We start from the raw sequence: 15172 nt of genomic DNA, 5'->3' as shown, positions 1-15172 counted from the left end.
TGATCCAATGCGGTGTTGTCAGGACTGGTTTGACAGTACCTTGAGTTTTGATTAGCAAAATGTGCTTCCTTTTTAAATTTTTCTGTATATACTTTCAGTGTAATCTGGTTCCAACTGATGAAATAACAGTCTATTATAATGCAACGTCTGAAGAAAGATACCTGAATAACGTTATTGAAAGCCACACAGAATTCATATTTGCCACCATAAAAGCTCCCTTGAAACCATACCCAGTTCCTACATCAGATAAAATCCTTATTAAGGAAAAAACACAGGTGAGTTCAGAATTCTGTTTCAGATTTGGTTTTACTTTAAGTTTATTTAGTTACATCTGGATATTCTGGCCCCCAGTAGAAGTATTACTCTGAATGGTAGTGAGTAGGGTCAGAGAGGAATCCAGAAGAAATGAAGGGGAGGGAAGCAGAACTGTTCTCCTACAAGTTCTCTTGGAGGAGGTAGCCAGGAGGGTGTGTGAGATCTGCCAGGAAATGAAATAACTATGTGGATCTGTTTAGTCTAGAAAAGTTGATATTATAGATGCTGGTGATAATCGTTAGAAGTAAATGACAATTGTTTAAAGAACAGAATAAAAGAATGGGAATCCTTTTTTTTTTTTTTTTAAGATTTATTGTTCTTGTTAAGAATTCAGTGATGGTGTGACACACTGCATTCTAAAGGCTGCAGTTAATCATATGTTCTCATTTGCTCAGTTAAAGGGGTCTGAATTGGAGATCACACTGACTAAAGGATCATCCCTGTCTGGTCCTGCTTGTGCATATGTCAACCTTAACATTTGTGCAAACGGCAGTGAACAAGGTAGGAGGAAATTAATTCCATGGCTTGTATGGCATTATTTAAACCTTTGGGAATCTTTAGGCTATCAGAAGGGAATTGGTAAAATCAGATAACTTTTTGTTTTTAATTGACATCAAAGTGAATCCATTAAAGTAAATGATGGACTTGCACTTACAGGAAGATGGACGTGTTTTTCCCAATTCCTCCCATTAAATACATCAAAATACCCAGTCCATTATATACCAAAGCAAACATAAGACTGTCAAAGGTAGAGGGAAGAAAGCAGACCAGCTAGGAATGTTGAAACCAAGCAACATTATAGTGGTGAGTTCCCTGGATTTTCTTTTTTTGCCTCATATATATCAAACGTAGGGCTTAAGAAGTTGGCAACCTAGAAATGCCAACAAGTACAGACCGGAAAAAAAAAAAAAAAAAAAACACAACCAACCTTGCTTTCTCTAAACAAAGGGGTAGGATTTTTCTTTTATTTTGTTTGGGGTTCTGGGGATTGAACCCAGGGCCTTACCTAAGCTAGATAAGTGTGGAGGAGCAGTAAAGAGACACCACCATTTAACTGGGGCTCTAGAGGAGAATGAGATCTCTCTTCCTTGCCACCCCATAGTAAGAACAAGCTTGGTTTAAGTAGAGCCTGATAGTGAACCTGGACTCCTTCTCCCACCTGGAAGTAACTAGGCAGTGTCCCTTTTACCTGCCAGTGTGACATCAAAGTCAACTAAAATAGAGATCTTACTCAAATGTCCAGGAAAATCACTGATCATACCAAGAACCAAGAAGATCTCAAACTGAATGAGAAAAGATGCAAATACTTACTGACATGACTGAAATGTTAAAATTGTCTCAGAATTTAAAGCAACCATAATAATGTTTCAGGGATTAATAACAAATATAATAGAAACAAATGAAAAATACAAGGCCTCAGCAAAGAAATAGAAGGTATAAAGAAGAATCCAATGGAAATTTTAGAACTGAAAAATACAACTAACCTTCATGTGGTAGTGCATGTCTATAATCCCAGCTACTTGGGAGGCTGAGCAGGAGGATTGAAAGTTTAAGGCAGCCTGGGCAACTTGGCAAAACCCTTTCTCAAAACAAAACAAAAAAAATATAAATGGGCTGGGCATGTGGCTTAGTGGTTGAGCACTTACATACCATGCAGACACGAGATCCTGAGTTCAACCTCCAGTACTAAAAAAGGAGGAAAAATATAGCTTTTAAAAAAAAAAAACCAAAAACCTCAGTGGATAGACTCAGCAAAAATAGAAGAGAAAGGAAAGAATCAATGAACTAGGAAGATGGGAAAAAAAATTATCTATTTCTGAACAACAGAGTTGGAAAAAAATGAGTATCAAAAGATTAACATTCTTGTTACTGGAGTCAGAAGAGAGAGGATAGGACTAAAAGAGTACTCAGAAATAATAGCTGAAACCTCCTAAGTTGCCAAAATGTATAAAAGGGACCCCAGAGAGATAGTCACCCCTTCTACTATATTAGGACACAGCAAAAAAGTGCCATCTATGAACTTGGACATGGTCCCTTACTAGACACCAAATCTGTGGGTGTCTCGATCTTGAACCGCTCAGTCTTCAGAAATATGAAAAATGAATTTATCTAGTTTTATAAGCTACCTAGCCTGTGGCATTTTGTTATAATAGAGTCTGGACAGACTAACACACTGAGTGAAACACAAACAGGATAAACCCCAAAGAGTACAAATCAATACACATCATAATCCAACTACTGAAAATTTGACAAAATGTGTTGAAAGTAGTGAGAGAGATAAAATACCTTATATTGTTTTCTGATCAGAAAACAGGCCAGAAAGTAAAAGACATTTTTCAGCTCTTGAAAGATATATATTACCTGTCTAGAACGCTATATCAGGAAACCTACAGGATGATGGGAAAATGAGAGAAAACTAAACAAATATGTTGCCAGCAGACCATTCCTACAAGAATAGCTGATTGAGTATGTTTTTTGAGGGGACAGGGGAGATACCAGGGATTGAATCAAGGGACATTTAACCACTGAGCCACGAGTCACATGCCCAGCCCTTTTATTTTTTATTTTGAGGGAGGGTCTTGCTAAGTTGCTTAGGACCTTCCTGAATTACTGAGGCTGACTTTGAACTTGCAATCCTCCTGCCTTAGCCTCCCAAATTCCTGGGATTATAGGCATTCACCACTGTGCCCTGTGCTACTGGAGTTCTTTTTTATTTATTTAATTTTTTTTAATATATATATATTTTAATTTTTAAATTTTATTTTATTTATTCTAACTTGTTATATATGACAGCAGAATGCAATTCAATTCATATTACACAAATAGAGCACAATTTTTCATGTCTCTGGTTGTACACAGAGTCGAGTCACACCATTCATGTTTTCATACACGTACTTAGGGCAGTGATGTCCATCACATCTTACCATCTTTACTACCGCCATATCCGAGAAAACATTCAGCATTTGGTTTTATTTACTTCTTCTTCTTCTTCTTCTTCTTCTTATTATTATTATTATTATTATTATTATTAGGTGGTGCTGAGGATTGAACCCAGTGCCTCGCACGTGCTAGGCAAGAACTCTGTGGCTGAGCCACAGCCCCAGCCCCTCTTTGTATTCTTAATAGCTGCCATTCTGACTGGAGAGGGATGAAATTTTGATTTGCATTGCTCAGATTGCTAGAGAAATTGAACATTTTTTCATATATTTGTTGATTGATTGTGTATCATCTTCTGTTCAGTTTCTTGGCCCATTTATTGATTGGGTTATTTGGGGGGGTTTTGGTGTTAAGATTTTTGAGTTCTTTATATATCTTAGAGATTAGTGCTCTATCCGATGTGCATGTGGTAAAAATTTGTTCCCATTCTGTAGGCTCTCTTATTCATTCCACTGATTGTTTCTTTTGCTGAGAAGAATCTTTTTAGTTTGAACCCACCTTATTTATTGGTTGGTTCCATAACTTAGCTATTGTGAATTGAGCTGCTATAAACATTGTTGTGGCAGTGTCACTATAGTATGCTGATTTAAGTCCTTCGGGTATAAACCTAGGAGTGGGATAGCTGGGTCAAATGAAGTGTAGGTTGCTGTGTTTCTGTTCTCTCGACTAAAAGGCTCAGGAATCACTCCAGGTAACCTGGGCTAACTGGTCTGCGCAAAATAACCACACAAGAGACACAAGTACCTTTTTCTTTGGGATCGCTGTGAGGGCTCCTCTGACCTTAAGGGTCCTCAGGAAGAGAGAGCACACGCTGACCCCTTTTATTTGAAGAGAAGCTATTCAAATGAGGCAAGGGGTCAGGTTTCAGGGGGCTGAGTCTATCTTCTTGATGTCCACTGTGAACAGGTTGACTGACATCTAGGTAGGCCACACCCAAGGACACAGTAAGAGAAGGGGACACACACACAAGGCACTTCCATGGAAGATTCTATCCTAAACAGGGCAAGGGGTTATATTACAAAGGAACAGATGAGTGTAGCTCCACCCATGGGGCTATAGCAAGACACACCCATGCAGGAGACACTGTCCCTGGAACCCAAGAAAGGTGGGGAAAGTTCTGCCACATTGCTGTGACTGAGCACCTCAGCACCCAGCCAGGGAGTATGACTCAGTCATGTGCAAGGTTGATCTCCCACAGTAGGTGATAAAGATTTTATCCCATTCTTTAGGCTCTCTCTTCATATCGTTTGCTGTGAAGAAGCTTTTTAGTTTGATATGGTATATCAAAGTGCATTCTACTTTATGTATAATTAATTAGAACAAAAATTTTTTTTAAAGAAAAAAAATTCTATTTATTGATTCTTGATTTTATTTCTTGCGCTGTAGGAGTCTTGTTGGAAGTTAGTTTCTAAGCTGACATGATATAGATTTGGGCCAACTTTTTCTTCTATTTGGCATAGGGTCTCTGATCTAATGAGTAGGTCCTTGATCTACTCTGAGTTTTGTGCATGGTGAGAGATAGGAGGTTAATTTCATTTTGCTGCATATGGATTTCCAGTTTTCCCAACACCATTTGTTGAAGAGGCTATCTTTTCTCCAATGTATGTTTTTGGCACCTTTTTCTAGTATGAGATAACTATACTTATATGGGTGTGTCTATTTTGGTGCCAATACCATGCCATTTTTGTCACTATAGCTCTGTAGTATAATTTAAGTTTTGGTATTGTGATGCCTCACTTTTCTCACTAAGGATTGCTTTGGCTATTCTGAGCCTCTTATTTTTCAAAATAAATTTCATGACTGCTTTTTCTATTTCTATGAAGAATGTCATCAAAACCTTAATAAGAATTAAATTAAATCTCTGTAGCACTTTTGGTAGTATGGCCATTTTGACTACATTAATTCTGCCTACCTAATAACATGGGAGATCTTCCCATCTTCTAAGGTCTTCAATTTCTTTCTTTAGAGTTCTGTAGTTTTGTCGTAGAGGTCTTTCACATCTTTTGTTAGATTGATTCCCATTTTGGTTTTTTGTTTATTTTTGTTTTGTTTTTGAGGCTATTATGAATGGGGTGGGTTTTTATATACATATACATATAATGTGTATATATATTTAGTTGTAGTTGGACATGATATTTTATTTATTTACTTAATGTGGTGCTGAGAATTAAACCTAGTGTCTCACACATGCTAGGCAAGTGCTCTACCAGTGGTGAGCCACAACCCCAGCTCATGAATGGGGTAGTTTTCCTAATTTCTCTTTCAGTTGATTCGTTACTGATACATAAGAACATAATTGATTTATGGGTGTTGATTTTATATCCTGCTACTTTGCTTAATTCATTTATGAGTTCTAGAAGTTTTTTGGTGGAGTTTTTTTGGGTCTTCTTAATAGGGAATTATGTTGTCGCCACATAGGGATAGTTTGAGTTCTTTTTTCCCTATTTGTATGTCTTTAATTTTTTTCTTCTATCTAATTGCTCTGGCTAGGGTTACACTGATTGAATTTTGAAAATTGAATAAGCCTTACATTCCTGGAATAGACCCTACTTGGTTGTGGTGCATAATTATTTTTTTATATAGCTGAATTCTGTTTCAAAAATGTGGTAAGCAGTTTATACTTTCATGTGAGATATTAGGGGTTTTTTTCCCTCTCTTCATATGGCTGCATATAAGCATGGAATAAATAATTCATATGGCCCAAGGTTTCCACTTATATTTGTGGAAAAAACAGGATTTTTCATTTAGGCACAAAGTTTTAAAGACTGGACACCAAGAACACTGTCCATAAAAGGGAAAATTGGTAAATTGAACTTTATCAACATTAAAACGATTTTCCTTGTAAAAAATACGTAAAATGAATGAAAAACAAGCGGCAGACTGGGAGGCTTTTATAAACAACATATCCAACAAAAAACATCTAAAATGTAGAGATCTATCAGCACTCAATAGTAAAAATACAATCCAATTAGAAAAAAAGTATAAACATTCTTGTAAGAGAATATGCTAATGATGAAAATAGTAACATCGTTAGCCATTAGGGAAATACAAATTAAAACCACAGTGAGGTTTGCTGCACACCTATCAGAGTGACTCAGATAAATGCTGGTGAGGATGCAGAGGAGCTAGATCTCATACAATGCTGGGGAAATGTAAAATGGCACAGCCACTCTGGGAACGGGTTTGTCAGTGTCTTATAGAAACCAAGCCTGTGCTTTCCATGATGAGTCAACAGTTGTGCTGCTAGGTATTTATCCCAGTGAACTGAAAACATGTTCACCAGGTCACCTGTTTGTGGATATAACCAAACACATAGTAGCCAAAACCAGGATGCTCTTCAGCAGGTAAAATAGCAAAGTGTGATTCATTCATACCACAGAACACTGCTCAGCAATAAGAAGGAACAACCGTTGATTATCACTGCCACTTATTTTAATCCTTTAGAGATGATGCTGGCTGGAAAAAAAGTCCCCAAAATTACACCATGTGTGATTGCACTTTTGAAATGATACCACAGGAATAAAGACTATTATTTGCTACGAGTTGTGGAGGCATTAGGGTGCTTATCAGAAGGAAACAGGATTCTTTTGATGACAGAACTATTCTGTATCTTAATGGTGATGATGGATGCAGGATCTACACCAGTATTAAAACTGAAGAGAACTAAACACACACCCCAATAAGTAAAAGTAAAACTGAGGAAATCTGAATAGGATTAGCTGAGTACATCATTGTAGATACCCTGGTTGTGATATCGTATTATTTTGTGAAGATGTTATCTTTGAGAGGAACTAGGACCTGTGGTATCTCTATTATTTCCTATAACTTCATGTGACTATAATTACCTTAAAGGAATACGTTTAAATAAATCAATAAAGTAAATATCTGTAATTGAATCTAGGTCTAGGATACATCAACATCAGGGCCACTGAAGGGTATTTTTTAAGATAATGATCAGATCGTATTTCTAACCACTCTGTACTTTGTGCATTTACAAATGGCACCAAATGAAAAATGGGGGTTATAAATACAAAGATTTGAATCTAGAAAAAGATGAGAACTATAAAGTCTCATCCTTAGTCATATCTACTTGAGGGTTGCCAAAACTTGTACTAAGTAGATAGAAATAGTATGTACTTCAGAAAAAGAGAAAATAAAATATTAGGGCTTTAAACCCCCTTGTGTGTACCTTGTCTTTTCCTCTAAGTAAAACATTTGTTTTTAAGTCTTACTTTTTTAAAGATCTTATTTTTGTGGATTTTTTAGGTGGAGTTTTGCTTCTAGAAAATCCAAAAGGGGACAATAGGTTGGACCTTTTAAAGCTGAAGAATGTTGTTACTAGCATTTTTGGTGTTAAAAATACAGAGCTGTCTATCTTCCATGGTGAAACAGGTATGTGGAAAGAGAATGTCTGTGCTTTGACTCTACCAAACCCTGGTGCTTTTCTTGACTTGGAGTTGGCAGCTCTTCAGCAGTGCCAGGCTGCAATGTCTCTCTGAGCCCCCTCATTGGGATTCCACTGAAAACCCTGGGCCTATCAGGAGGCCAAGGTCCAATCCTACCCAGCTCCCCATGTGACAGATTTCAGGATTCAGAGACACCTCTGGGGAGTTGTAACTTATTAAGCATGGTACCTGAGTCTTACTAAATCTACGTGCTATGATATAGTTTTTAAAAATTACAACTTTTTTGCTGATTATAATTATCATTTTTTAAATGTAAACTTTTCATGGTGAAGTTGGAGATTAAGAGGAGCCATGTTATAACAGGGAAAAATTGCTTTTTGTTTTAAATTATATTATTATACCATTTATTTTTCAATATAAGTATTTCAACTGTTTTGGGGGCTGGGGATGTAGCTCGGTAGTAGAATGCTTACCTCAGTTCAATTCCCAGTACAAAACAAAACAAAACAAAATATAGATTTTCTACTCTTTGGATGTCAATGGAAAGCACCACTGTAAAAAGACAACGTGATAATTTAATAGTGAAGTAGGAAAAGGTAAATGACTTCAGAGTTTTTTATATTTTTAGAAATACAAAACCAAACTGACTTGATGAGTCTTAGTGGAAAAACACTTTGTGTGACTGCGGGATCAGTTCCCTCTCCTGTCAACAGCCCCAGTACTCTTCTCTGTGAATATATCAACCTGCAGCTCCTGAATGCAGAGCCACAAGGTACGTGTCTCCTGGGGCAGGCAGGCTGTGGGGTGTTGGGTATTAAGATTCCCTCAGGGCTCAAATCTATGACTCGGGTATTTGTCAACACATAACAGTGATTTTAAAGTGTAGACTCCCCAGCTCTTTGGAGAGCACCACAGGTTTTTTTTCTTTTCAAAGTGTGTTTATGGAGAAAGCCTTTATCTATCTGGTGTGGTCAGGAAACAACATAAATAGGTTAGGTAAAAATGACAAATAATGAAGCAATTGTTTAAATCCCAGAATGTTTCATTTTATAATTTTTTCTTTTATCATTTTCGTTGTCATTGTTGTTCATTTTTATTTTACCCTTTTTTCCCTTGGTAAATGTTCTGAAAACTTGTATGCCTCCATGCCTTAATCAAGAATCTATAGATTGATACCTATTTTAGCTTAGTGTCATGGCACATTTGAAATAAATCACTCGTTGTATGCATTTTTTGTTGTTGTTGTAGTTGTTTTAGTTGTAGGTGGACACAATACCATTTTCTTTCTTTCTTTTTTTAATGTGATGCTGGGGATCAAACCCAGTATCTGACTTGTGCTAAGCAAATGCTCTACCACTGAGCCACAGCCCCAGTCATTATATGCATTTTTATGGAAGTCTTTTGGTTTTTCACTTGACTATGTGTTACTGACTGTCCTTCCCCCAAGCTGCTGGCTTTTATATAAGTCCATTTTTCTTTCCTTTGTCTCCTTCACCTTTGGAGACTGTCTAGGACTGTTTCTACAGACTGTATGTCTAGCTATTAGATGCCCTGGGAGCCAACAGTGCCACCCATTAGAGCTGTCCATAGTCACTGCCTGTGTTAGAAGGTGAGCTCTCAGGCATTAATCCAGGTTGTTTTCCTTCTGCAGAGTGTTTAATGGGAACAGTGGGCACCCTCCTGCTTGAAAACCCACTTGGGCAGAATGGACTCACCCACCAAGGTCTCCTGTATGAGGCAGCCAAGGTGTTTGGCCTGCGAAGCAGGAAGCTAAAGTTGTTTCTGAATGAGACTCAAACACAAGGTAAGGGGATTATGGACCGTGAATTTTTTTCTTTATTGAAAGTTGCTATTAATGCCATGAACCATTTATATATTATGGGTATAAGAGATGGTACCTTTTTTTTTTTTTTTTTTGCACTATTTCTTTAGAAACTAACTACAGTATAATTTTTTAGAAATAATAATTGAAAGGGTAATTACTTTTTGCTTTGAAAATAATTTACAAATATAGGGCTTCTAGGTAAATGGGCATATTTGCTGACCTAAAATTTGTTCTCTTCCTCAAGAATCAAAATTATCACATTGTAAGATACTAGCCTAAAGGAAACGTTTTAATTAACATTACCTTCGGTTACCTCCCTTTTCAACTTATGAAGCTTACTCCATTTTGTTACTGGGCCATATAACATGAAGAGCTAGGTCAGTAGGTGACATCCATTAATTCAGAAAACAAAATCAGGACAGCAACTTCCACAAGCTGATGTCTAGCAGCAACGTGTTTTCTCCCCTCGTTTTCCCCCTTCATATCACCTCTTTTGTGATTTCAGTTTTGGTGGCACTTTTGTCGACTTCTCTGTTGACATCATAGCCTTCACTGGAGTTTTGTCGTGGAATCCTGCTTATTCACCCAGCACTTCACTTTCGGTGCCTCTGGAGTCATTTCCCAAACAACTTCCCTTCCTGGGATCTGTTCACGGCCATCCTTCTCACCATCCCAACTCAAAATCTCCTGCCCTTCCATCCTTTTGCTTACAAAGCATAAGGCAGGACTGAGGGGCTTTTCAATCAGGGTTTATGTCTTTTAGCACTTGTGCAAAGTTGCCAGGCATTGTGTGTTCCAAAGTAACTTCTTATCCGTTCTCTAATAATCATCTCTTCCTTGAACTTTGATGAGACATTTTCAAGAGACACCACCCTGCCTCTCTCCTATGTGTTTGTATTTTCCCTCTCTTCATCCTTGTATGCCATAGTCCAGTTTATTTTGGCTGATTTATTCTTTCTTCTCCATAATAAGGTGTTTTTCCTTGTGGATTCTTTCAAGATTTTTACCATTGTCTTTGATTTTCTGCAGTTCTACTAAGATATGCCTAAGGGTTTAGATTTTTTTGATAGAAGTCATTGTTTCTATTATAGTGCTGATTTGATTTCTAGCATTTCCTTTTTAAACATTCTTTATTAATTTCCATCTTTCTGTTTATGTCACTCATTTGTTTTGCTTATTCTATACTGTTTCTATTGAAGCCCAATTTTAAGGATCACTTAACATTAAGGAACACTTCTCTAGTTCCTTGGAGACACTGTTCATCCACACTGTCTTTCAGCTCAGTTGTTTGGGCCACAGAGAGTGTTTAGAAAGTTGAGTCCATCATGCCCAAGGCCAGAAATTCCTGGAGGTTCTGCATGTCCCTGTAGGGCTGAATGACTCCTGCTTTCTGTTCTGGTTTCCTGGGGCCATCACAGTGAACTGCCACTCACTGGGTGGCTTAAGACAACAGAAATTTATTCTTTCACCGTTCTGAAGCCTGAAATCAAGATATCAGTGAAGCTACACTCTCCTAAGGCTGAGGAAAGAATCCTTTCCTTGCAGCCCCATCGCTCCCTGGTCACATTGCTTCCTTCTCTTCTATTTCCTCTTTTTACAAATAAGGTTACATTCACAGCTTCTGGGAAGTTAGAATGTGGATAAGTAGTTGGGGAGGCTATTATTAAACAGTGCATTCTCCCCTCCCACCTTTGGTGAAAGATGTTATTCATATTTATCCCTTTGCTATCTGTTCCTTTTTGAAGTCCCAGTTTCTTGAGGAGGGCTGTTTTAGACTTCCTAGTTTGTGTAGACCAAGAGATTTTTCTAATTTCTCTTTCACAGACTTTAGTAAAAAAAGCATTAAGCCATTAGAAACCACCAAAAAATCTTAATAAAGTACAAATCCTTATTTTCTCTTGAGTTCCTCTCTCCCTCCCTTTAATGAAAAGCAGCCAACTCTACCTTAGATTTACTTTCAGTGACTTTCCCTTGTTTTTTATCCTCTCACCTTTTTTAGGGTGTTATCATCCATTTCACCTGTCTACAGTCTATTCTTCTGTCAAAATTGTCTTCATGAACATTCCTGCCATGATGCTGTTCCCCACTCAGAGTCCCCAAGGTCCCCATTGCTTAATACTCCAAGAACTTCAGCTTGGCACACAAGATCCTTTGTGTTCTGGGCCTTGTCTGACTTTCCAGTTATGTCTTTGAGTCTTTCCCTCTATCAGGAGGCTGTTTTTACTTTCCCTCCTACACACATGGTTCTTTCACAGTGGTATGGTGGTAAGAATCATCTGTAGGACATGTAACTTCCTATCATGATAAGCACATTTCTACCTCCTTTTCCTTAGCCCTTGAATCCATTGATCACCACATGCTTCTCAGCCCCACAAAGTTTATTTCTGTACTTGAGTTCTTAAGTATAGAAAGTAGAAGTAATCTAAATGATTGGAATTGGTCACGGATAGAATCATGTCTCTGTGAATTAAATATTTATAATACTACCATGATTCATACAACCAGCGATCTTACCTATACTGTCTTACTCCATTCCTTTTCTCTGAGGTTAGCCAGGCAAAAGTCCAGTAGCTAAGAGCATAAGGGTGACTTACCCAAGCTTATCACAAAGCTGGGACTTCTTACAGTGCAGTACCTTTTTCAGTCCAGTATCTGTAGTCTCATTTTCATTATAATTTGCCTTTTAAAATTTTTTTCATAAAGTATTAATAACCTAGTAAATTAGACCACAAAATGCTTATAATTTAGAAACTCTTCAGCATCTTCTTGTGTTTAACCCTAAACTCTAAATATCTCCAGATCCTGTCATTACCATTAAGGAGACAGCTTAGAGGGTTTTTTCACATCCAGAATTGTCTGCTAAGACCTCAGCTATTTTTGAGAAAGCTGGTTCTTTTCCTTTTTAAATTCAGATCTCATTTTGTCTCAGAGACAAAATGTCCCACAGTGGGCAAATAACTTATAAATTTCTTTTTCCTTTCTTTTCCCCCTATAGTTAGTATGTTTTAATACACTGCATCTTTATTATACTTTTAGATGTGCAAAGATTTCATCATTGGCCATACTGAATCCTGTGTGTTCTTTGACATGAGCGCTTCAGCCTTTGATGACTTCTTTCTTTATAGTAGCAACATGTCTTAGGCCTGTCGTGTACCCCTGCTCACCCTTACCTGGAATAGATATTCTTCCAGTTATAGAGTTTTATTTTAGAAAGCATGTCTGTACTAGTGGGTTGACACTCCTTCTGGACTTTTTCTATTGGTAAAATATATGCTTATGAGGGGAAAAAGCATTTTGGGCAGTACCCAGAGTAAGTCACACTGTAAAGTGAGGAAATGGTCCTTTGGATGTTTCCAGTAGTCTGCCCAAAACTTCTCATTCCAACTGCAAGGAGATAAGGTTCAACTGTGAACTCAAAGTAAAGAATCTACATAAGACCACCATCACTTCTGGCACCAACTAAACTTCCAGGGGCAGGGGGCATCCCAAATCATCCTCAGGTTCAATAATTTGCCAAAAGGACTCAGAGAAAGGTATTACACCCATGGGTTGTCTATTATAGTTGAAGGATACAAATTAGAACCAGCTAAAGAAAGAGATTAATGGGTAGAATCTTACAGGGATTCAAATGAGAGGCTCCAGGTCCTCTTCTCCTCATGCAGAGGGGAGCTTTTGGGATCATGTCAACTGGCTCTAACACAGAAACATCTTGCAGAAGAGCCAAGTTAAAATTAACCAAAGAGATGCTCAGGGCAGAATTTAGGAAAGAACCAAGTATTTCCATTGTCCTATCCCCAGGGCCAGAATGGCATCAATGTTACCTTCTTCAAATGAGACAGTACAGAGTATTACCAACCAGGGTAGCTCACAAGAGCCTTGAGGTTTTATTATATAGGCATGATTTGATTCATTGCTCCCACGGCTGACTGGTTTCTATATCAACTGATACTGTGTCGCTCAGTCCCTACCCTGAATCATACAGTAAGTCTTTCTGGTGTGCCAACTCTACCATGAGTCATCTCATTAGCATCAACTATTGTGTGTGGTCATTCCTACCAGGAAATTCCAAGGATTTAGAGGATCACTTTAGAAGCAGGGACAAGGTCAGATCTTACTTAGGATGAGGCCAGATTTCTTACTACATAACCAGTTAACATTTTTAAAAATATGTTACTTACTCGTACTAGATAGAATATTGGTTTTTTAAATTTTTTCTTTCCATTCTAGAAATCACAGAAGACATCCCCATGAAGACTTTGAATATGAAGACTGTGTATGTTTCTGTGTTGCCAACAACTGCAGACTTCTAATGTTGAATTATCAGTGTGGTTCAGTAAGCCTTTCCCTGACTTACACCCATCGCCTACACTTGTGTACACATGGACCTGTTGAAGATACTTCCTTCAGGTGCATGTCTGATAGGCCGCTTTGGGCCTAAAATTCAAATGGGATTAATTAATTAACTTGAGACCTCACATAATATTCACACTTAACCTTAAACACCTATGCAGTCACGTTGGGGAAAGGTTATGATATTACCTCAGCACCACAAAGTTTATAGTTTATTTCTCTACTTGAGTTCTTCACTTACAGAAAGTAGAAGTGATTTAAATGGCACAGTATATATACTTATATGTACATCATTTTGACCTTTTAAAACTAATTTGAGACCTCTTAAAGAAATGAACATGTTATATATTTCTGCTACCTGGATTTTCCTGGGTAATATGATGACATATTTTAAGTTCCAGTAAATCAAAACAGTAAATCAAAATCTCTTTCAGATATGTTTGTTAGAAGTGATTCATTCTCCTATGATTTAATGAAACTGGACTTGTAATCTTTTAAACATATAAAAACTTAATTGTGATTTCTGTATTAAGACAGTGAATTATAAACCTAATAACACCTCTTCCCAAAACCTTGGTTGACAGTTTGAGTCCTTAAAGAAGCATATACCAAGACAAAATTAGATGCACAAACGTGTATTAGAAGAAACATAAATGAAGGATGACAGGAAACGAGAACAAGCATGGGTACTTCGTACTACAGCATAGGTCTGATTCTTATAAAAAGAGAAAAGGGAGGACGAGTACACAAAAAGCAGTGAGACAATGTAGTCAGGCCAGTGGAGAGTCTCCAGGCAAGTATTCCTGTCATCAGAGTTTGGAGTTTGGTGGAAATGGCCTGTCTTTGTGCCCCATGCCTTGGTGAGTTAGTGTCTAGGAGTAGCCCACAGGGATCATTGCCTTGGCACAAATACCTTGATGGATCTCAAAGTACAACAGCCAGGGGGGCTGGGGATGTGGCTCAAGCGGTAGCGCGCTCGCCTAGCATGCGTGCGGCCCGGGTTCGATCCTCAGCAGCACCACATACCAACAAAGATGTTGTGTCCGCCGAGAACTAAGAAAAAATAAATAAATGTTAAAATTCTCTCTCTCTCTCTGTCCCCCTCTCTCTCTCACTCTCTCTTTAAAAAAAAAAAAAAAAAAAAAAAAAGTACAACAGCCAGAAGCTGCCAGCCAGCTCACTTCCACATCAGATTCTTTTGAAGGACAGTCTGAATGACACATCCTGATGACTGCTACAACAAATGCACTCAAACACACCCACAAAGTTGGAGAAATCAAAGGAAACAACTACCAGAATTTGGGGAACTGGAAAGCAGATAGACGGGCATTAACTAACT

At 37.8% G+C, this 15172-nt stretch overlaps 1 protein-coding gene across 3 annotated transcripts in view; it reads left to right on the top strand.

Moving 5' to 3' along the window:
• Iars1 (isoleucyl-tRNA synthetase 1) overlaps nucleotides 1-14916 on the top strand; it is a 59702-nt gene extending 44786 nt beyond the window's left edge. For 2 of the 3 annotated variants that reach the window (XM_005320861.4, XM_078030594.1), the window contains 6 exons: nucleotides 99-275; nucleotides 711-816; nucleotides 7519-7644; nucleotides 8287-8430; nucleotides 9310-9462; nucleotides 13711-14916. In XM_005320861.4, the coding sequence (XP_005320918.2) occupies nucleotides 99-275; nucleotides 711-816; nucleotides 7519-7644; nucleotides 8287-8430; nucleotides 9310-9462; nucleotides 13711-13793 (789 nt within the window). In that variant the 3' untranslated portion in view covers nucleotides 13794-14916. Of the gene's footprint in view, nucleotides 1-98; nucleotides 276-710; nucleotides 817-972; nucleotides 1120-7518; nucleotides 7645-8286; nucleotides 8431-9309; nucleotides 9463-13710 lie in introns of those variants that run through there. The other variant, XR_005727347.2, reaches the window with a different exon arrangement.
• Nucleotides 14917-15172: the final 256 nt, after the last annotated feature.

The sequence above is a fragment of the Ictidomys tridecemlineatus genome, chromosome 13, assembly GCF_052094955.1.
Source record: "Ictidomys tridecemlineatus isolate mIctTri1 chromosome 13, mIctTri1.hap1, whole genome shotgun sequence".
Classification (NCBI taxonomy): Eukaryota; Metazoa; Chordata; class Mammalia; order Rodentia; family Sciuridae; genus Ictidomys; species Ictidomys tridecemlineatus.
Note: the sequence above shows the minus strand (reverse complement) of the source record. Positions and strands in the feature narration are given on the sequence as shown.